Below are 23,400 nucleotides of genomic sequence, written 5' to 3'. Positions count from 1 at the left end.
CCAGATGTATGGATGAAGAAAATCTACTACAATGATAGATACAAAGATACAGATGAAGAACCATCCTTTTCGGAACCTGAAGAATTGTCGGCTGGTCAAAAAAAGATTCTGAGGGATTACATTAGAAAACGGCGGCGTCAAGATGAAGCTGAAGTGCCTTACATCCAATTCAAAAGGTTGAGACATTCGCCACCAAATGATTGCCTTCTGAATATTTTAAGAAATGAATGTGACGGAAATTTATTGGACACAAGCGAAAAAAGAGCGCTTCTCGCGACTCCGAACCAAGTGATGAGCAAACTAGTCAGTGCACTCCTTTGAGAGAGATAACTTCTGATCCTAATTTAGCGAGATGTATCAAACATCGGATGCAGCCGGAAGAGACTATAGTCGACATTGCATTGCAAAAAATGATGAACTTGAAGGCAGAAGAAGAAAAGAAGTATCTAGAATTGTTAAAGGACAAAGAGTTCATGCAGTTTCTTGACAGTCACGTGGAAAAGTATTGCCGTTCACAATGAACATTCGGTGTTGAGTGCAGCGCGGCTGAATGAATGCAGCGTGCGCCACGATTAAATAAACAACAAATGAATAAAATTTTGAATTTCATATTTAACAATAGAACACTCATTACATTATATTGTTACTGAACCAGGTTAATCATTATTATTGTACTAGGTAAAAATGACTAAAGGATTTCATAAAAAGACCTCTAAACGGGTGCCTCTGAGGAGGCGATACAAAATCGAAAAGAGAGTTAAACAGCACAACAAAAGTTGAAGAAATTGGCAAGAAAACAAAAACAAGATAAGAAGGCCAACAGAGAGGCAAAAAAGATCGCTTTGGAATCGGAAAAATCGGGATCAGCAGTAGGAAAGAAGAAAAATACAACTCCTGCCTAAAGATGAGGATTCTGGGTATACAATGAACTACCTGTTCGATTATCCGAAGGCTAATTAAGTAGTGAAAATTTTATGTGCTAACTGCTTGAACGATTCTCTTTAGATACACACTGTTACAAGATTTGATTGCTGATATACATAAAAATCATGCTGATGTTTGATGTTTCGTTTTCTTATGTTCCTTCAAGTAATCTTTTCTTGAATAGGAGTTGTGGCAGATCTCGCATTCAAAACGTTCTCTGTCGGTATAATGCCTGTGCATGTGACGCCTTAGACTGCTCTGAGCTGTGAATGAACACCGGCATAGATGACATAAAAAGGTTTTATCTGGACATGTAAGAGTGCAAGGGTGAGAATTATTGAATGAGTTAGTATAATCTTATTCACTTATCAACGATGCAAAGATTGGAAACATCTATATAACTAGCATATCCATATATGAAAGACGATAACAAAGGGTAAACACAAAAGAATGCTTCATAAAGATCATAATAATTATAGTCTTTGTAAAAACTATATTCGATAGAGGAACCGAGACTTACTGTGAGATTCTCCATTGGTGGACTCGTCTTCGTTATTAGCATCCTCGTTCGAGCAATCGTCAACAAATGACACTTCTGGGTCTAATGTCATATGAGGGCCCAGGTCATAATCGCTTCCATCATCATCGAAACTTTGCTCTAATAAAGCGGACGAATTTTTACTAATATTATTATTATTGCTTATATTATTATTGTTATTGCCTGAATCGCTACCACAATCGCCGTTATCTAGATGATGATGATTATTATTATTAGCTGCTTCTAATAGATTGCTTAAATTATTGCCTAACAGTTGTCCTAGATTGTGGCCGGCGGCAGCGGCCGCAACAGCAGCCGCAGCCGTGGCTTCTAATTGCGTTTTTTGATCGCAGGCTTGATCGATCATATTTGAGGCCGAGCTAGTTCCTGAAGTGTCGCCACTTGATTGATTAAGATGATGATGATGATGGTGGTGTTGTTGTTGTAATTGTGGATGGTCTGAGCTAGATGATATGTTTGTACCATTTCCATTGCCATTATTAGGTGAATCTGTCAGGCCTTTGATGCGAAGCACTTCGGCAGCTTTCAATAAGCTTGGTAGATGGCCGAAACTTATATAAACCTCGGCCGCAATACATGTAATCGACTAGTGCTCTAATGTCGCTATATTTGAGATGGGGCAAAAATATAATCGGATGTTTGCTAGTATTTTCCTCTAATATTGTTTGCAAATATGGACTACAGGCGCCTAATATCATTTTATGCGCTTTAATAAGTTTACCTTCGCAGGCTAATGTACAATCAACAAACGATTGGCTGTCAAGCATTTGCTTGAACACCTTGACCATGGTACCGGTATGCTCGTTCCATCTTAAACAGAATTGTTGATCTATATTGGCCATAATGGTTTTGGGTTGCTGTGTGTGTGTGTGTAATGTTTTGGTGTTGGTTGTTGTTGTTGTTGTTGCTGTCGCCTGGATCGTTTGGATTAGGTGGTGTTGTTGTTGTTGTTGTTGTTGTTTGTGATGATGATGACGATGATGATGATGATGACGACGACGATAATGGTTCAAATTTTAATTGGTTAACCTGTAAAAGAAGGGACATTTAGGGGAGACACACAGAATAGAGATCGTTCACCATCACACCATCATCGTGTTCGCCCTCACTGATAAAGCAATAGCAAAAGCAAGCAAGCAAGCAATGTCGAGAGTAAAAGAGAGAGAGAGAGAGAAATTGCACTCTGTTCCTCTCACCAGCGGCAGCCTGAAAAGCGAGCGAGCGAGAGGATAGTTGCAGCCTGAAAACACCACAACACACACTCACTAACAAGCGAGTGTGTGTTGTGCTGTGTTCTTGCAATTCCTCATTCTCGCTCCCCTCTGTATCCCCATTCGTGCGGATATTCCAGAGCAGGCGGCGTTGGTTGGTTGTAGCAGCATTAGCAGCGGCGGCATTGGCGGCATTGGCGGCGCTGGCTACAGATCCAGCTCCAGCTTCAAAGTTCCAGCAGCTCTCCAACAGCAGTCAAGCAGCCCTAAAGCGAGCGCCAATAGTTGAGCGAAAGAGCCAGTCGTCAACCAGCTCCGACAAACTGGCTGGCTGGTTGGCCAGAAAGAAGCTGGCTGGCTCGGCTGGCGCACACAGGCTCTCTCTGTCTCTCTCTCTCTCTCTCTCACACACACACACATAGGCACAAACACACACTCACACTCGCAGTCAGACAGACAGACGGGCCTGGCTGAAATACGCGAATAAGAGAGAGAGAGAGAGAGAGAGAGAGAGAGAGAGCTCTTGTCGGCGGGGCGGACGCAGCAACGCAACGCAGCAACGCAGCAACGCAACACCGCACACACACTCGCTCGCATTGGTGTTTAGTTTGCCAGTTGGAGCCAGAGGAGAGGCAGAAAGCGAAAGCAAGGGGGCAACAGCAACTTTTCATAGTGTATTTTCTCGTGGGTCTGTGCGTTCAAGTCTCTCTACTTCAGACTGTGTTCGTGCGTCTGTATGACTACCACTCCTGTTGGCGTAGCCGTCGTGGTCGTATGAGCTGCTACGATTGCTACGAACTTGGCTTCGATATCCAGCTGCAGCCAGCCAGCCAGCCAGCCAGCTCCCAAAGCGGCTTACACACGCACAGGGAGGTCGAACCCAGAGCGCCAGACGAACGGGCTTCTCTTACACCAGCCAGCCGCAAAGGCGAGCGAGCCATGTGCCATGTTACCGCCACACCAGAACACCATTCTCATTCTCATTCTCTCTTCCTCTCTGTCTTCCTCCAGCCAGCCAGCCAGCCAGCCAGCCAGCGAGCCCGCTCGCACAACGCCGCAAGCTGGCGCGCCGCTGAGCACTGCAGCCACTGCGAGAGCAACATAAATACAACACAGATCCGCAGACCACATCCACCAGCTTCGGCCTAATGCCAACCACGACCCACCAGCAGCCATCCAGCAGAGCCGGCTCGCTGGCTGGCTGGCCCAGCCTCTGCCCTTCTCGTCTCGTCTCGTCTCGCCAGCCAGCCAGCCAGCCAGCCAGCCAGCCAGCCAGCCAGACAGACAGACAGGCAGACAGACAGACAAGCAGCCAGACAGCCAGACGGCCAACCTAGCCAGCTCTCCTCCACCTCCTCCTCCGCCTCTCTGTTTCTCTATTTACTCCAAACAACTCCAGCACAACAATTTACCTCCAGCGTATATCATCAATGGCATATTCTTTGCCAGATCTCCTCCCTTCCTCCCCCATTCCATCACCTCTACCTTCTCGTCGGCGTCCTCCTCCTCCTCCTCCTCCTCCTACCGTCGCTTACAAAAGTTCAACACCAGCAAGCACTCTTCCACGTAACTATCCGCCGACCTCGCTTATGCTCCGAATTCCCATTTACTTGCTCTTCAGAAACCAGCCTAAAACTCGCTCGCTTGCATTCATGGCGGTTCAAAAGCGCCCCAATCTGCAGGGGCGAAAATCTCAACAAGAGGGATGGAGAGCAGCGACGCTCTGCAACAACCAGCATTCGTCGTCGTCGTCGTCCGAACTGCGGCTGAAACAAGCGCTTTCAAGCAAGCTGGTTACCTCGGTGAAGCCTCTCTCGCTCCGGTGAAGCCTCCAAGCTGGTCGCCATGAATGGAAATAGGCTAAACTTGAGCTGGCCACCATCGCCAAATTTCCCGCTCATCGACAGCGGCAACCACACTGCCCGGCCCCAAACTCGCCAGATTGCAACGGCAGCGCCCTTGACAAGCAACTCCATTTCCACTTATTGCGCCCAAACACTCTGGCATCGTTGCAAGTATTGTGAGAGGCAGTAAGTTAGTCGGTTATTGTTGCGTCTGTGTGAATATTTAAAACAGTCGCCGCCCAAACGGCTAGATGGCTGGCTCGCCAAACCAGTCTGCTCTGCTTGAGTCATTCAGGTGAGTAGGTAGCAGCGGCAGCAGCAGCAGGAGCGGCGACGGCAGTGGCAGCGGCAGACAACCAAACCGAAACCAGCCGCTTGCGCGCGCCTCTCTGCACCGGTGGCTCCACCTTACGGGCACGTCTTTGCAATCTTTTCCAGCTGAACGAGCAACGAAACGGACGACACACTCGACACGCGCCAAAAACTGTTGACCGGTCAGTTGTTTTAGTCATGTACTGGGGATTCTCTCAATATCTTATCTAATAATCTCAATTTTTAATACAGATATGTCACAGAAAACTGGAGAGGGTCTCCTCAACGAGGAAGAAGTTAAGAATTATCTCAATGAAACATTCAACCTTAAACTCAACAGGGATGCACTCATTAATCCAAAAAAAGATACCGTTGTGGACCTTTACAAAAAATTTTTAGACTGTCGCAAACCCGGCTGGAGACGTTCCAAAAATCCTAAAGCAACATTACTCGCTATTATGGTTGGTCGGCTCCGCGCTCTCTTACAAGGTTATACTCCAAACGATAAGAGAGACTTCCATTTTGGAGATCTAACTATGCCCGATAGAAGGCGAACTAATTATTTTCTTAATGCACTTATTTACATTAAAGCTCAAGTTGATGATATCTTTCAAGACTGGCAACAATGGGCCACAGATTACAAAGCAGACAAAGAGATTGCCCAAGAGCTCCGTCGAGAATTAGAGGAGGCCAAAAGGGAGTTGGAGAATGCCGCCATCAGAAAGTCTCAAGCAAAATCAGTCGACGAACTCCAGAAAGAGTTAAAGAATTTAGAGGCCTTAGTTGGAGAGTTGGAAATTGAATCTGAGAAGTCAGAAAGGAGTAAGTTGAAGCTAAAAGAATCACTCCAGAGTCTTGCTGTTGAACGAGAAGATCTTGAAAAACAAACAATACTCTCAAAGAGCGGTTTGAGCAAAAAGAAAGTCTTTTACACTCTTTGAATGATGCTGTGGGTCTTAAAAATACTATCTCCAAGTTGGAACAGCAAATCCAGATCTCAATGGAGAAACTAGAACACATTAGAAAATCAAACGATAATTTAAACTCAACGATTGCTAAAATGGTAGAATTTCAAGGTCGAGATAATTTAGATGAAGATTTTTGGCCCAAAGAGATACAACAAACTAGAGATTTCATTTCAAGAACTGTTGAGAGGAAAACCGCTCTTGAAAACGAGAGGAAGAGGCTGATCGAAAAATTCAACAATAACCTAGCAGAAGAAAACTCACTGAAGATGAGGATTGAAAACCTCGAATCATTGGCATGCAAAACTCAAATGCAGGCAAAGATATCAGAGGAACAAGCCGAAGCAGATTTGCGAGAAGCAAAGTCACGTCGCCAAAAAGATTCTCAACAAATGGCTGGTGAAATCAACGCACTCAATGAAAGTTTAGTCAACATAGAAAAGGCTTTGGTCAAGCTTAAAGAAGATCGAAACAAATCCAACGAACAGTATGAGGACTATATCAAAAGATTGGAACAGAAACGTGAAACTTTCCTTGAGAATCACCAAAGATCAATTAAGTCAAATCATGAGGCTGCTGAAGAGCTGCAAAAGCTTGATGAACGTATTAATGATCTTATGGGAAATTCAAAGTACAGTGCTGTTGCTATAAGAGAAAATATACTTTCTGATCAGAATTTGCCAACCGATCGAAGTTTGCCAACCGATCGAAGTTTGCCAACTGATCGAAGTTTGCCAACTGATCGAAGTTTGCCGGCCGATCGAAGTTCGCGAGCCGATCGAACGTATACAATCAATTAAACAACAAGTTGTTTTTAATGATTTGCTGCTAAACGCCTAAACCGCTTAAGAAACCTCTTGACAACCTCGTTATCCTTTTCTCTGGTCGCTAGAGCCGCTAACAATTCTGTCTTGCACTTCCTTGTATCATCGAGAATACTTGAGGACTCCATGAGTATGTTTTTCTGTAATGTTTGACGATACTGCTGCTGTAAGGCAGACATTTCATTGATCTCTGCCGAGACATTTTCAAATTCTTTTTGTTTGAGAGCTATAGCTCCGCGAATGTTTGAGATTTCTACATTAAGTACTTGCCTCTCATCCAATCTCATCTGTTCCTCTTTGGCGCGCCGTTCGGAGAATTTAGATATGTTAAAATCCTTTTCAGACTCGAGTTTTCGCAGCTCGTTTTCTTTATTTTGAAGAATTCCTTGTAGTTTTTGTATAGTTTTCGTCTTAAGCTCATTCAAACACTTTCGATGATCATTTTCAAGCTGATCAGAATCTGAATAAGCATCTTTCAACTCTGTCAATAGGAGAGATTGTTTAGATTCTAGCCTTGCGATAGCTGCCTTATCTATCTCAATGTCTTCGATACTGAATCTATGAGTTTTCACTTCCAAATCCAGTTTTTCTACTCTTGCTGCTAGTTCTTCATTTTGACTTGCCAACTTTGCATTGTATTGATTTGCTTCTTTTTCTGCAGTACGCTTGCTTTCCATATAATCTTTCATCTTAACATGATAATCTTTCCACTTAACGAGATCTTCCTGTCGACATGCGAGATCATGTTCTAAATCGTCAATGTTCTCCAAAGACTGCTTCAATCTAACGGTTTCCTCGCTCACCTGAAGCAATTCATCTTGTATAGATTGAAGTTCGATGATTGGATATAACTTATGAAAACTTTCTTTACTAGCTTCTCTTGAACCCTCCCGATATAAGTTAACATTCTTATACAATTCGTTAATAACCTGATCAGGGTCGTCTGGATCGTCTGGGTCTTCTAGATCAGCAAACTCGTCCTCGTCGGGAGTTTCAGCCTGAACTATTAACCAATCAAATATAACTAAAAGCCCAACTGCCGCGTTACGAGTTGTGACGGATAACAGTGCTGATCTAGTTACGGATCGAATATAAGGATATTCTAGTAGGGCAAGCGCTTCCGGTACACTAGTCTCCAACTTGACAAATTTGAAGTCTGGCTGACAACGTAATATTAAAAACTCAAAGATTCTACTTGATTCTGAAGTGCTAACTGAGGCGAAAAATTTCTTTGGTTCAGGTGGAGGTATGTGGTCCGCATTGGATCTAAGAAAGTTTACAAGATGGTCAAACATTTTCATTTGTTCATCACGATCGGGATTTGGCTTTAGAGATCTTGGTTGATTTCTATCCGTTGTCGATGTATAAGATTTACCAGCAGTGCTTGCCCCACTCATAAAAGGCCTTCGATTCGTTTGAGGGGTAAATAGGTTGGCCTTACGGACTGACACCGGAATATTGGAGGCTCGATTGAGGCCGATGAAACTTGTGGATCCATCGGCGTTAATTGTTGGCCGACGAACACTAGTTGATGTGGGTAGTTTGCTTGTAAACATGTCTATAATATACTTAGAATTGAATCAATAATAATATATTTACAATAGTGAAGAGACACCAAAGTTATCGCTGACCGTTGTAATGAGTTGCAAGTTGCACCACGTAGAACACGGTGTGTTGACGCGCAACTGGTTTATTTTCTACCGAAAGGCTGCAAAGTTTGCAGTGCAAATTTTGCGAACAGTTTCTGAAGTCAGTCGATGAAAGCATTTTGAACGCGCCAACTTTTGGCGCGTTTGACTTGACTAATTCGAAGAATTTTTCTTCCCCTGTCCGATATCTTCTACCGATATCTTCCGTCATTAGTTTAAATATGGAAGGTGGTAGGCCTCTCAGTCATATTGAATTGTTGAGTCTATCTCACAAAGATGAGCAATATTACCGCGATTGGATCGGTGATCCAGTACAAGCGTTGGCTCAAAAATTTCTCGGAGTCAGAAGATGGATAGGTTTCAGAAATGCAATAACCGTTCTTTCAAGATTAGGATACTTTGCAACGACAACTCTATCAAATGTTATCACACCTGGAGAAGAATATTGCGATGCTTTGCTAATTAAGCGAAATTTCTTGCAACGTTTAGCGATGATATTGTTGAACAATGAGCTTCAAACACCTTCGGAGATTCCGAGACCTTATGCGAACTCATTAAAAGATTTACACATGATTACCTTCTTTCTCTTTGGTGATTTTTACGACATTTCGAAAAGAGTTACCAATTTTGATTATTCTACTGAAGATCATAATCTATATCAGTCAAATAAGATAAGTCTAATGTACAGAATCCTCGGCTGTATGTCGTTAATTAAACTTCTACTAACCATCTCACGTCAAACCGAGCTTTATACCGAAAACACTACTACCAAGATAGCAAATCTCAATCCAGACATCGATCAAAAACTCCTTTGTCAACTTTGTTCTGAGACTAGGACAGAGCCTACAAGTACTGTTTGTGGACATATATTCTGTTGGACATGTATACACAAATGGTTGAAAGAACGACCCGAATGTCCAATCTGTAGAGCACCAACCGAACCATCAAGATTGATACACTTATTAAACTTTAGATAATATGTACAAAACTTAACTTAGTAACAGGTGTTACTAAACATTTTTATTCTTCGCTGGAGGTGCCGATCGTTGATCATCAATTCGACTTGATTGACATTTACTAATAAGATTCAGAAAGGTTTCTTCTTGGTTTTTATTGTTGTCCGGCTGACTAGATCGAAGACCCGTTTTGGGAATCTCTGATCTTTGATCATTCAATCTTGTAGATTGATATTTCATCAAATTATCAAAGAGATCTCCATTATGAGATTGTTCACTCGAATCAACTGTCTGAAAGTGTCTGGACAGCTTAGGCTTCGTGGTAGAGGCTCTGAATGTATTGTTTGAGATCACTTGAGGAGTGATTGAATGAGATTTTTCTTTTTTTGAGACAATTTCCGGTATACTCTCTGGGACTGTTTCCACATGAAGTCCCATCGGGATCTTTGCTGATGTAGAATGATCAATCGTATGGCCTCTGCTGAGTAAATTAGCATTTCTTGGATTTTTCAAGACGCCGTTGGCCAATGTTAAAGCCGGCAGTGAGGCTCTTTGTTCATCCATCCTTTGACCTTGAGCTCCAGCAATCAGATCAAAGAGCTCCTCTCGATGTTCGGCTGAAACTGTTGGACGGCGCTGAAAATGAATGCTCGGTGCAATAGTCGGGTATGCACTTAATGATGCTTTACGATAGGTCTTTTTGATGGCAGAGGCCGCGGCCGAGACCGCGCTTAACGGGTTCGTCATAGATGGTTGGCTTCCTCTACTACTACTACCACGACCACCGCTTTCGGCGATTCTATTCGATGGTTCCATATCACCTGAATTCTCTTTATCGTTGTAGGCTATTCTAGATTTGGCGTTAGTATTTAGACTTGGTAATATCTCACAACGTTGATCATCTATTCGGCCACTCTGAAAATGGGCGATCATATCAAATAATCGTTCACTTGACGAGCTCTTGACAGTGCCTCTACCTTTTCTTCTCGCTGCTAAACCATCAATATCCGCGATTGCATGACTATTGAGTTGTTTTTTGAATCTTCTTTGTTCTTGATCTTGCCTTTTGTCTGGGGTGAGCCTAAACTTATTTGGTTGTTCAAAATTGTGTTGAGAAGACATTTGAGCGGCCTGTTTCTGAGCCAATATTTCTGTTAATTCTTCAATATTCGATTCCGCACTTTCCCTACCAGCTTCATCGCCTAGCATCTTTGCTATGTCTAAATGTCGTTTTGCAAAGCTTAATGCTGACTCAGGGTCATTAACCATTTGATAGTTGTTCACTAAACTCCAACAAGCGCGACCCTCTCCAAGTTTATCATCGAATTCTTTTATCAATTCAAGAAATTTTAAATGATAAGTGATTGCTGATTGAAAGTCACTGAGAATTGAGTAGGTGTTCGCTAAATGTTCACAGGCGAGAGCTTCAGTACTCTTGTCTTTGAGTTCTTGGGCTAGTTTCAAGGTGGCCGAATAATGTTCTACTGCCACGGGAAAGTTTTTTATGAAAATATTGGCATTGCCTAGATTAATATGAGCTCTTCTTTGGGCTGATTTATCATTTGTTTGAAGGGCTAAAGCTAATCGTTTCTCATGACATTTGACGGCCAATTCAAAATTATCCAACATGTAATGAATATTTCCAATATTTCCAATGGCTCTACCCATCGATGTTGAATCGTTGGTTTTTGATACAAGATCCAAGTTCGTCTCGTAATACTCAATTGCTCTGCGAAGAATAGATTTGGCCTCATCCGTTAATTCACCGTTTTCATTGAGTTTCATACGCCTTCCCTGAGTATAATAAACATTGCCTAAATTATAATGGGCTCGACTTTCCCCTTCTTCATCATTGAGTTTTTTACTTAATTCAAGATGCCTACGACAATAGACCGCGGCTTCATCAAATTTATCTAACATCTTGAGAACATTGCCTAGATTTCCGCAGGCTTTGGCTTCAGCTCTCAGATCACCGATATCATTAACAAGTTTAACATCTTTTTTGTGATACTCAAGCGCCTTCTGAAAGTCTTCCAAGTAGAAGTAGGCATTACCTAGTTGAGAGTAGATTGCCGATCTGGTGTGAGGATCATCCGGGCCGGCTTTAATAGCCTCCTCAAAATATTCGACAGATTCTTTGAGTTTACCATTTCTGGCTAGATACTCGCCATGAAGAGCAAGTTCCAGGCAAGTTGTGTTACTTATGTTTGTTGTCGCCGGTTCTGAGCTGGCGGTCGCCATCTCTCAGTGGAATGCGATTTGTCCTCCTAGTTCTCGTTCTAGTTTGTTGTTGCTGTTGTTGTTGTTTTTGTTATTATAATCTGTATTGGATTGCTGCTATCGGTGAGTTGACTTGATCATTTTAGAGAAAGATGAATCTTGTTGTCGAATACAGCCATAAGTTAATAAAAATAAATTTTAATTAAAAAACAGGATACTAGATCGCAACATAGAGTAAACTTTGAAGGTGTGTGAGTTTTTGCGACATTACAACGCAGAAACGTTATCGTTGCGCCTCAAAAGCCGTTTACTGAAAGTAACCAGCGCGCGTTTTGAGCGAGCAAGAGAAAATAGAGGCCCCTCAATGCGCCATTCGGTTTGGCAGAGATAGAGGGATGCACGCACACAGCTTTGGCAGATTTCGCTGCAAGTCTATCTTTCTGGCAACGGTCGACGCGCGACGGCGCATAAGCGTTGCCAGAAAGCCTAGCGCTACTGCTGCTGCTGCTGCTTACTGTATGGTTGTGTCATAAGTGCTCCATTGGCGTTTAATGTGAAGAGTGTGCAGCCCATTGGATGGATCCAATGCTCTTAACGATGGTCCTCTATCCCCTGTTCCCTCGCCTCCTCGCTCGCTTGCTTGATCAACACAAAACTCCAACAACGACTGGCGCGTGCTAGCGCCAGCTGGAGGTATTGGACAACCGTTGCGCCCAATGACCGTCTGCTCGTTCAATTTATCGGCTCTGTTTGGGGGGAAGGGGGCGATCTATCTGGTCTATCCGATCGAAGAAGAGCTTTATTCTATTGAAAGTGGGCTTAATCAGTGAGCGCAACTTTAAGCTCGATGGCTGGCGCCTCTTAGCTAACTCGATGGCTGCCGACCACCACTGACGATGCCGACGACGGCAACTCGGCACGCGATTGTTCGCGCTGCTTGTCGCTATAGCGCGGGCGCGCGCGCTCGCTCGCTGATTCCAGAGGCCTCCGATTGGATAGTCTAAGCTCTATCTCCGTTTTGCTTAGCTCGCCGCCCAGTTGATTCGGGTTGTGAGCGGCACGTACCGCTAACCATTTTCCTCCTCATCCTCCTCCTTCTGCCTCTTCTGCTTCTTCCTCCTCCTCCTCCTCCTCATTGGTTGACAGAGCTCATCCATCCTTTCAGCAGCCACTATACAATTACAATAGCGAGCTATCAAGAGCACATAAAAGCGGCCATGCTGGTCGCCGCTGGCCATCCGAGTTAAAGTGGATTGGCGCAAGTTTTCTGTGCGAGCGCCAATTGCCATCATCGCTAGCTCGGCTGCAAACTTGAGTTAGCTGTCTCTTCCTCTCTCGTTCTATTTGACGAGTTGTTCAACGAGAGTGAAAACCCGTTTCAGCGAAGAGGTTTTTGGATCCGTTAATTCTCGGAGCTGTCTCGGAGCGGACTTGAACGAAACGCCATGACAACGCGCGTTTGGGAAAGCTATCTATCTCACTCCTCCGAGCTAACCCATCCAAAGCATCGGCGACTGTCCCACGGGGGCTCTGCAAACTGGCTCAGTTCAGGTGTGCCACCGGTTAAACTGCAAGCAAGGTGACCTTGCTTGGGTTCTTGGGTGCTGTTGAGAGGCAACTTCGGCGGTTAATATGGTTTGCGAGCACTTCTGGCCGTTGTGCGAGCGACGTCAACCACTTTCTTTAACTTCCTCTCCATCATCATCATCATCATCGTCATCATCATCATCATCTTCTTCCTCTTCCTCTTCTTCTTATTCCACTTTTTCGCCTTTCATGCCAAAGTGCGCTTCCGTATTGGGCAGAGCGCATTCAAACACGCAACTGCTCTTCACAACGAACAACTCTTCAGTCTAGAAGATGGTCTCTAGACTGATTATATGCTACGCTTCATAAGATTTCCGCTCGCCAAGGGTTACTACTCTCGATGATGGCCTATCATGCTGTAGATGTTTCCAGTTTTAAAGCGCACAAATCGTACACAACCACTTGTGTGCGTCCTCGATCAAATCGCGCCCATGCAAAACTATGTCGTCATCATCATCATCATCGTCCAAATATCTGAACTTGAAACTGCTCAACCGACATCAATATCAAATCATACAGAGTTCAGTTCCGGAACGAAAACCCAAGAATAACACTGCACCACCGAGATTGCTTACGTCGTCAGGCAAGTCAGCCATCCAGTCGGCTTGACGTCAAGTTGGCCGCGAGATATAGCCACGCAAATCATCATAATCGAAGCTCGCATTGCCGGCTTAGAAGCCACAAAGGCTAACCTTGATCTGAAGTCAAGTCGGGCGCGGGCACTCGTTAGCCAGCTCGGATAACCGCCACCAATGGCTGATATATCTATAGGAGAGCGATTGAGATGGCTGTTGAGACTATCAAGGCCCATTGAGACAGCTCAAGACGCGCCGCAAACAAAGGCCCGATGAGGCGCCCTCTCATACTCAAGCAATGGGTTCTCTATCTTTGTTCGGCTCATTGAATTTTCATTACTGTACTAGAAATTTAATCTTGAGCTTGTTTTACTGCAGGCACTTGAGCCAGCAAGCAAGCAAGAGCTACGGTGAGCAACTCGTCCCCATTCTATCATGCTATCAAGCCATCATGATATCAAGCTATCACGCTATCATGCTATCTGGCGGCTATCCGCCGGCTATCGTTGTCGCGCGAACGGTTCTGGATCCGCCGGTGGCTAGCGGAGCGCGTCTTTAGATCCAGCCTAGCGAAGGCACTCGCTAGGCACGAGACACACTAAGCAATTTAGATCGGCCGGAATTGATTTGTGCCCATTCATTGGATAGAGGAGGCACTCATTCTTTGCCTTGGGATGAGTGCTATGCCAATCCTATGCCGAATAAAATTGAGAGGCTCCCCTTTCAAGCTGTCAGCTTGCGCACATACACACACACACACACACACACACACAGTCGGACACAAGTAAGACAGGCAGCTTAATGTACAGGCTCGACCAATTTGCCGTCCACTAGCGCGCCAAATGGCCACATTGCTGACTGGCTCCAACTCACACCAGGTGGAAGTCTTAGTTCTGCTCGCTTGGTTGTCCAAGTTATCGCACGACAACCGGGTTAGACCAACAGACCAGGTAAGAGTCATCTGGGCTGGCGGAACAGCCCAGATGAGTTGCTCGTTGTTCGGCTGCTGTGTGTCTCGCGAACTGCTCTAGATGATGAGCTTGGCGCGAAATCGCCGGACCTAATAGAAAAAATCACATGCAGCCAGACGGAGGCGTCGTTTAGTTGGGTCCCATGATGTCGTGATGAAGATACTCATTGGATTTGTTGCTGTTTGTTAAGCCAGAGCTCTCCTCACACAGGTAAACTCTGGGGGGGGGGGGGGGCGACACATCATGTTGTTCCTGGAACTCTAATCAATTGGACAAAAAGACAAAGCTTGATTAGGGTTGCCACCTCCTCGCAACTCCTCTCTGAGAAGCTCACCCCCTTCCCCCTCGGGGTGGAATCAGGAGCTAAGCTAACCAAGTCGCGAGCTAGCTTTTACGAGGCCTATCTGATTTGGTGATAAGCTGGCTGAAGCTATGCGCGACGCCCATAGAAGCAACAACAGAACCAGTGGGACAGAATCGGAGTCGCACAGTGGACAGGCATTCAAAGACCGGAAGAGGCTGGTTGCACCTGTCAGAGAGGCGGCGAACAAGTCCAGATGCAACTGCGGATGCAGATTTCAATTCGCGTGCCGGCTAGCTGGCGTGGGGCACGCCTCTCCTATAAAATCCATTGTTTGTGTGTATCTGTTGTGTGCTTGCGTGTGCGTGTCACTTGCGTTGCTGCCGATAAAAAGCCAGCCAGCCAGCCAGCTAGCCATTTCCAGCGAGAGAAAGGAAGGAAAGGGTTCTAGTCGCGCGAAACAAACGTAAAGAGTTCATTATATTCGCTCAGGCAAGCCTCTGTGTTAGCATGGATGCGTCTGCTGCTTTTTGGTTGGCGCCGCCGCTTGTTCTCTTTGGCGCTCGTTCCTGACTAGAGCAGCTTTGGACCGGCTTGCAAGCTTGCTAGCTAGCTGGCAAACTGCAATGTCAGGCAGCGACGGACGATTTGTTATTTTCCACTCGTTGCTGGCAGCAGCTTATAAAGCCGCTTGTGGGGCCGTCGGCAGCCGTTTAAGCTGTCGCGAGTCGCGACTTGCAAGTCGCTAGCGCGCAATAGAATCTCCCTTCAGGCAACTGACAACAACAGAAGCAGAAACAGCAGTATCGGCGACGTTGCTTGGTGTTTGCACGAGCACCTGCTAAGCTCGCCGCGAGGACCAAGTGGTTCACCTGGCAAAGGTCGTCGTTCGTGGCTTACAAGCGCCAGATGAGCCGCCACCGCCGCCGCCGCCGCAGCCGCCGTCGCTCGCCTGGCCGCCTCTTATATGGCTTCCAATTGTGAGCAGGGCGCGCGTTAAACCTAGTTAGAGCATCCCTCTCTCTCTCTCTCTCTCTCTCTCTCTCTCTAAATCAGCCAATCTGAGCTGACTGTTTGACTTTCTGACGGCCTTCCGACGAGGCGGAGGCCAGCAGAGGCAAATAGACATTCTAGCGAGCCATGGTAGCTTGCCAAAATTGATGAAAAGTCTCTTTCTATCTGTCTCTTTGCTGAATGCGTGTGTTAACTGGCAAGCGGAGGCCAAGTTTGCTCAATGCGATTTTCATGATGACGATTTGTACGCCCGGCAAAGTTTCGCCCAATATGATTGCGCAATCTGCCTTCATTGTTCTAGATAAAGCGCGCCCAAAGGCTTGTGTGTTTGGCCTTGTGTGTGTGTGTGTGTGTGTATGGTCCCAAGTGAATGTCGGCAGGTATTATGAATGCTTGCCATCGATCGAAGTTGGGTGCCGGCGCAAAGCGCTTGGAGAAAACAAAGTTAGCTTTACGATCTGATCGCGCGCGCCAAAATCACCGTTCAATTTGCCAGTCTGCGTTTCTGGCTTCGTCGTCGCCGCCGCCACCGTTGCCGCCAGGTTAACCTCGGCCGCCAAGCTAAAGCCTGGATTCAATCATCCATCATGAGGGAGCTCTCGCTTGCGCTTTTCTCGACGACTCGGCAGTCTCCTCTATTGAAGCCGCTTGCTTGCGGCAAAGCTGCCTTGTGGATGCGCATTCCGTGCTGGCTTAGCACTCAGTGCCAGCCAGCCAGCCAGTCAGCCGAATAGATAGAGAGACAGATAGACACTTAGAGCGAGACAGACGGGCGCACATTATTCATAGTCGGCATGAGAGCGGGCGAGCTGGGGCTTCAGCCAATTGCGGCTTATTCCCAGACTGAGATTGCGATAGGCGACTTAAATTCGTCGGCAGGTGGGCGATTCTTGCGCTCGAGCTCAGTTGCTCTCCAGCGCACGCCACCAGCTAGGTGGGCTTGATGGCGCGCATAAGGCGATTTGTTAATGCAGCCTCCAACTAGCGAGCAAGCGAGCCCAAATATCAAGCCCAATTAATGTGCACGTAAGCAAATTAGGCTGCCTCTGGCCAGCTGAACTGGTTGCAGAAAGACCGCTGCAGCAACCGCTGAGCCTCAATGCAAATCTAGTTGGGCGCGCTGGTGCATAATCTCTCCCCTTCCTGCCGACTTGAGCGCTCGCGCAAATGGAAGCTCGTTTAGCTCTTGGCGGCAAACCCATAAGCTCCTGAGGGTTAGCTTGCTCGTTGCGAGATTCAAAGCTTGATTAGATTGGCCCAATCCCTCACAAGCAGCAGCAGCAGCAGGTTTGCATCAGTTCGAGTGGGAACATGAAGAAGCCCACCAGATCGATCGGTGCCGGCTTTCTATAAAATGGACGACGGAGGATTCTTCCGTTCGTTGCCTGCTTACTGGATTAATACGACAGCAAGACGCCAATCTGGAGGCGCTCTCCGAAGAAATCGTTGATTAGTTTTAATTGAGCCGGCAGGAGTTTTCGAGCCTGCTAGCTCGTCCATCCGGTCGTCCGGCCGTCAGTTAGATCTAACAAGTTGGGCGAAAGTAAGGTTCCTGCAACCAACGCTGAGCGGTCTACCAGCGGACAGCTCGTTAGCTTGTGTGTCTGTGTGTCTAAGTGTATGGATGTGCTAGTTGTGCAGCAGACTCAATTGGGTCGCACTCGGATGGCACTATAAAAAGGGACGCCTTTGTACAAGACTTTTTATCGCACCACAACACCTTGGATCCTCATCGGCAGAGGCATTGGCGTTGGCATTGGCATTAGCACTGGCATTGGCGTTGGCGTTGGCATTGGCAGCAGCAACTTGTCAGCTGTCAGATGGCTCGTTAAGCTTAATTATGAACGCTTAGTGGAGGCCGGCGAGCTCAAACTGAAAGGCTCTGGAGAATTGCGAAAGCAGCCCGTGGCAGCAATTGTGTGCGTGTGGATCGAGCGAGGGATGTTGTTAATAGTTTAGCTTCTTGTTCGGCATGTTTCTTGGTGTTGCTGCGGCTGCTGTTGCTGTTGTCATCATCAGCAACGTCGCCGTCGTTAGTGCCAATCAAACATAACAAAATGCCCGTTTGCTTGGTTGTGTTCTTGAGCACTCTCACACTTCCGTTCTGGTTTGCCGAAGCAAAAGCGCCAAGACGCTCGCTAGATCGTCTTCCTCATATCATCGAGCCGCTCCGCGCCGCCGCCGCCGATAGCTTTAGGGATGCTCAATCGTCGAGCTTCCAAGAAAACAGATCGCTCGAGCCCATTAATACTCGATCGCTGAGTGAGCCACATTTCATTGACGGGCTGCCACAGAAAGTCGACCTTGAAACAACCATACTGGGACAAATATCGGCCGCAAAAGCCAACGAATCTGACGGCATCGAGCGGAGCACTCCATTACCTGGCCGCGCGCGCGGAAGGCTCGGCTCATTCATGAGCCTGTATTTCTACCGCTCGGCGTTCTTCTCGACTAACTCTTTTATCGCGCTTATCAGTGCGCCCCAGTTTGTCGCCGTTAGCGGTGTTTACTAGCTAACTGGCGGAACTAACGCTCGCTTAATCTGTTGGCGTACGATTGACAGTAGTCGATCGGAAGACTTTAAAAAGAGAATACAAGTCAGGTAGGAGGAGCTGCTGCTGCTGTTACTGGTTCCAAGGAAGGCTTAAATCTTCCCGAGCTTGTGACGTGAGTTGAAAACTGCAAGATAAATCGATCGAGTTGGCGCGCTCAGAGTTTCTACTTTTGGCGAGGAACGCAAAAGCAGACAGACAGATAGAAAGGAGGTAAGAATAGATAGATAGATAGATAGAGGTATAGATCCTTGGAGCGAGTTAGCGAGAGAACGATCGATTGATAGTTAGTAGCTTGCCAAGTGCCCGCTGCCTCGACAAACTGTTTACTGAGTATCCAGCCCATCCAAAGGGGAAGGTTCTCTTTCGCGAAGCAACGACCTGTTTCTTGTTGGAAAGCTCGACGGTTCCACTGCACGCGACACTGTTAGGCCCGCTCATTGTCAGTGTCACGGCAGTGAGTTCTTTGTAAACAAGTTGGTAATCGTTTTAGGGGTTTTCTAGCTCGCTTGGCGCAGCACTAAGCCTTCTGATCTGTGCCCATAAGCTTGAAAACAGTCACACAACAACAGTGACAAAGACTAAGACGAAATGAAGCTGTCTACCTGATCTTGGTGTTATTTTCTCTCTCTCTCTTCCTCTATCTCTTTCCCTCGCGTCCCATCCGGCGAGCCGCTTCAACGCGCTGCTCGTTAGAGTGAAACAGACACTGGCATTTCCATTGGTCGCTAGCTCGCGATATCTCAATGCACACACTCTCTCATACACACATACAAATACACACAGTAATACAATAAGATAGATAGGCTTATTCTATTCAGACGCTGGCTTACTTGTTTGTGAACAAATGAGACCGCCGCCGCCGCCGCTCGATAAAATGCGCCCGCAATATATACTGGGCGCGCATTAAGTAGTCTAGTCTACCGTATTGATGACAAGCCAAGATAAAGTTGGCTTGACATTACCATCATAATCATCACCATCATAAGCGGTCATCCAAGCAGCTAAGCAGACTTCTTCGTAGCGAAGAACGGATCCCCTTCGCTCAATCGTTCAAGGCCGAGTGCAACGACATGCGCTCAAACTAATTGAACAGCATCTGCAGGGCATCTCTTCCGGGCATAGAGGCGGATGAGACGCGATGAAACTAGAATTCGCGGGCTTAATGTATAGGATTTTTGCCTCCATTAGGATAAATGCAGCGATAGCAGCAGCAGTAGCAGCAGATGCAGATGCATCTTTGAACGACAGAACATTCCAACCGATGTATTGTGTGTCGCCTCATAGACAATTGTGTGGTTAAGCAACTAAGCGACTTCTAGCTGTCCATACATTCTGTTGTTCCACTCTATGTCGGTTTGTTTACTTGCACTATTACCACTAAATGTCAGCTAGCCAGCTGAGAAATAATAAGCAACGGCGCGGCCGAATCATCAATATGCAACTAAAACGCCTGTGAGCACCAACAAGCATCGAGCTACTTCTGTTGTTGTCGTCGTTGTCGTTGTCGTTGTTGTTGGTTCGCTCATTCCAGACTCAAACGATCCCTACTGAATCCCTCCAGCAACAACTTGTAAGCGACTTACTATGTTCAAGCTCCCAATCGCTCCCTAATACGCTATTGCTCTTTCGGCTCAAGCTTTGTCCGAATTCGAAGCTTCATTATGGTATCAAGAGAGCCAGCTCTTTAATTATTTATTTAACGCTAGTTGAAGTGCGCCAAGTAGATTCCCTTCAAGAATGCAAAACTTCCTCGCCTTTTTCCCTTCTGGCTGTTGGCCAGATGGGATTTCCAACTTGAAGTCTTCAAGTTGGAGCTCACAAGGGAAAGAGATTGTTTTGTTTGTCAACCTTGGCCAAAGAAACTCTCAATTTCAGCCATTGAATAAGGGAGAATCCTTTGAGAGATCCCAGTTTATTTGCAATGTTGCCAACGAGAGATCATCTAACAAGTTTCGTTAACGATGTGTATGAATCAATTGTGCGAATTGAATTAAGCACAATCTTCGCTGGTGTTTATGGCAATGTTGCTGCTGTAGCTATTGAAGGCTCTTTGTGGAATTGTGCGTGGACAAAATTAGTTGAGAGAGAGAGAGAGGAAGAAAGGAAGAGGGTATAATGATTACTTTTCGCAATCACCAAAGTATACGCGCGTGTCCGTTACAAGAACGGAACTCGACCGTAACAGTGGCCTCGAAATTGAAAGTCGTTTCAGGAAATAACGGGCTGAGTTTTGACAAAGGTCTAGCTCTTTCTTTAGATATCAGTTAATAGTTGAACGAACGGCTAGAATTTGTTCATTTCATCGGAAGAGCCCGTTAATCTAATCTAAAAAGGCGGCAACGAAGCTGGCCCGATATGAACACGGATGAAAAAATTCCACTTTAAGCGTTCCGGGCTCGTATGGGCACAACAAACTTCAGAGAAATGATTTAACGATTTAGCGATAAGGGCGGATGTCCAATTAGGATAGCGGTAGCGAGTCCAACGTCGACAAAGCCGGATAGTTGGTGGCCAGATAGATAGCAGATAAATGTTCGTCACGCCCACACGATAAATTTTGATGAATCCCCACTCGCTGAGCTGAATAGCCATTTAGTCAGCCTAGCTCTGCTGGACACATTCGAGAGCTACCCATATAGAGGCTGCTCTTGAAGTGCAGATAAAGACACTATTTGATGATAACTTGAGGGCCATTCAACTAGAATTGACCACGAAGAAGAAAAAATTGATCTTAGAAACGTCTCTCTATGCAAGTTTCCAATAACGGATTTGCAGTGGTACACGGCCAGGTGGTCACCCCACCTAGTGAGACCAAGGCCAAGCTAGCATTAGAGTGCCTGAAAACGTCCATTAAGATGTTCAATGAAGGCTGTGGGTAGTCGCGGTAGCGGTCTATCTCATGATAAAGGTAATAAAACTGTCTCACAACCTGCCACAAGAATAATGTTACGAATTCAATTTCGCTCGACTCCACAGCACTGGCAATCTCGACATAGCGCTCTATATTTGCTTGTTCGATGGTGGCTGCTTTGGACGTCTTCGACGTGACAGTTGCAAAATATTGTTGGGGCAACCCGTCAGCTACAGCGACAAGCGACAGTAGTGGTGCATGTTGAATAGAAATTGGAGGCTCGATAAGGGGGAAAAGGGCTAAGCAAAATGGGTCCGTTATTAAGATGGTCTCGGTTTGCATATCTCATGCATATTTATGTTATGAAAGGCGCCCTCTCTTTCTCTCACCTCGGTTTTGTTATTGTTAGTGTTCTGAAATTACAGTTTTTCATTTTTTTTTTCGGTCAGTAGAGGCTGAATTATGATTGTGGCAAATAGCTTAAGCGAAGTACCTCTTTTGATACTTCTCGATAGAGAATTTGGTAGAAAGCTAGTCAAGCGTTCAATAGAGTTTGTGTCACTTTGCTCATTTAAATGGTAACGTGCATAAGACACGGCCGGGCAGGTGCATTCTTCATTGAATGTATCGAGATTATATAATTCTTTGTTGTGCCGACGAAAGAAGCGTTGCGCCGACGCTGAAATTTACGTCAAACAGAATTATGTGTTCTGTAAAAGCATGTTTCTGTTTGTTCGTTTCTGTTTTGAATTGGATTTGATTTCTCCGACTAATTTAGCCTTTAGCGAATTGGATAATTGAATAGACAGGAACTCTGTATTAATCTCAATAGAGAATCATCATCATACAGATACATATATCTCTTATAACTCCAAATAAAATCCAAAACAAAAGAAAACGAAATCTTTTAGAAGTATAAATTAATCATAGTTATACATTGTTGAAATAAATTATTGAAATGGCTTTAAATTGGAGAGAACTACTCAAAAGTTCGCCTCATGAACTTGTGATTTCAGGACCAAAACATGCGAAACAAGTTGAGGACGAGAATGGACTCAATGATATTATATTCCGTATTCATTCTTTAAATTTTATGGAAGTCAGTAAAACCTCTCTCAATGTTTTGCCAATGAAAATCAAGGAATTGGAAAATCTGACTGCACTTATGTTATATGATAACAAATTGGAACATTTACCTAAAGAGATTGGTTTATTGAAAAAATTGAAAACGTTAGACTTATCTAATAATCAGATTACCAAACTACCAAAAGAATTGTCCAATTTAACTGAATTGCAATCGCTCAATTTGATTAATAACAAAATTTCAGAATTACCTGACAATCTGTCCAATTGGTCTAATTTAATTGTAATCAAGTTCAGCCACAACAAATTTCAGCAATTTCCACGAGGACTTTGTAGCCCAACTTTCAAGCAACATTTAACTGAAATTCATGCGACAGATAATGAGATCTGTGACTTACCGATTGACATCTGCCACCTCAGCGCTTTGAGACACCTGGATTTAGTTAATAACAAGATACAACACGTGCCCGGTGAACTGGCTGATTGTACAAAAATCAAAACACTGGCTTTACAAGGCAATCCAATCAAAGATGTACGTTTGCATAAGCTGGCCGAAAAGAACCCAACCAAGCAGATTATGCAATATATAGCTAAAAGTTGCAAACGAGGTGGCGTAATCGATGAAGGAAGGATCATTCCGAGTGCCAAAGCAAGAAAAAAGAATCTCTCATCATCATCTGACAAGAGTGCTAAGAGTGCTGAAGATGTTCAAAACGATGGTGACAATGGCAATAATATTGAAACTACAACTGTCGTTGATATTAACAAACAGCAACCAGTTGAAGCCAGAAAACCTGAAGCCCTCCACCCAACTCATTCTAATAAGAGAAACGGAACAATTAAAGTAGGTGAAATTGAAATAATGGCCGTCCAACCGGACAATTGGTTTATTATTGAGGCTGAAAGTTCGGTATTAAACGAGAGAAATAGTTGCTTGTATAGTGAGGAATTTAGAATTCATGGATGATAAGGCAGTTAAAAAGTTTCTGGCTCTTCAAA

General features: G+C 45.2%; 3 protein-coding genes across 3 annotated transcripts; 1 reads left to right on the top strand and 2 right to left on the bottom strand.

The window, feature by feature from the left end:
• Positions 1-6,629: 6,629 nt before the first annotated feature.
• LOC131873351 (probable kinetochore protein ndc80) lies at positions 6,630-8,195 on the bottom strand. Its single transcript, XM_059216303.1, has one exon. It carries the CDS (start codon positions 8,193-8,195, stop codon positions 6,630-6,632), a length of 1,566 nt encoding a protein of 521 aa, XP_059072286.1.
• Positions 8,196-9,298: 1,103 nt separating this feature from the next.
• Positions 9,299-11,485, bottom strand: LOC131873350 (uncharacterized). The gene has a single exon (XM_059216302.1). The coding sequence runs from the start codon at positions 11,483-11,485 to the stop codon at positions 9,299-9,301; it is 2,187 nt and encodes a 728-aa protein (XP_059072285.1).
• Positions 11,486-22,276: 10,791 nt separating this feature from the next.
• LOC131873353 (uncharacterized) lies at positions 22,277-23,311 on the top strand (the record flags this gene model as incomplete). The annotated part of the gene is made up of 1 exon (XM_059216305.1): positions 22,277-23,311. A coding segment is annotated over exon 1 (1,035 nt), but the record flags the coding sequence as incomplete, so codon positions are not given.
• Positions 23,312-23,400: the final 89 nt, after the last annotated feature.

This window comes from Cryptomeria japonica, unplaced genomic scaffold, assembly GCF_030272615.1.
Source record: "Cryptomeria japonica unplaced genomic scaffold, Sugi_1.0 HiC_scaffold_1542, whole genome shotgun sequence".
In the NCBI taxonomy this organism is placed as follows: domain Eukaryota; kingdom Viridiplantae; phylum Streptophyta; class Pinopsida; order Cupressales; family Cupressaceae; genus Cryptomeria; species Cryptomeria japonica.
Note: the sequence above shows the minus strand (reverse complement) of the source record. Positions and strands in the feature narration are given on the sequence as shown.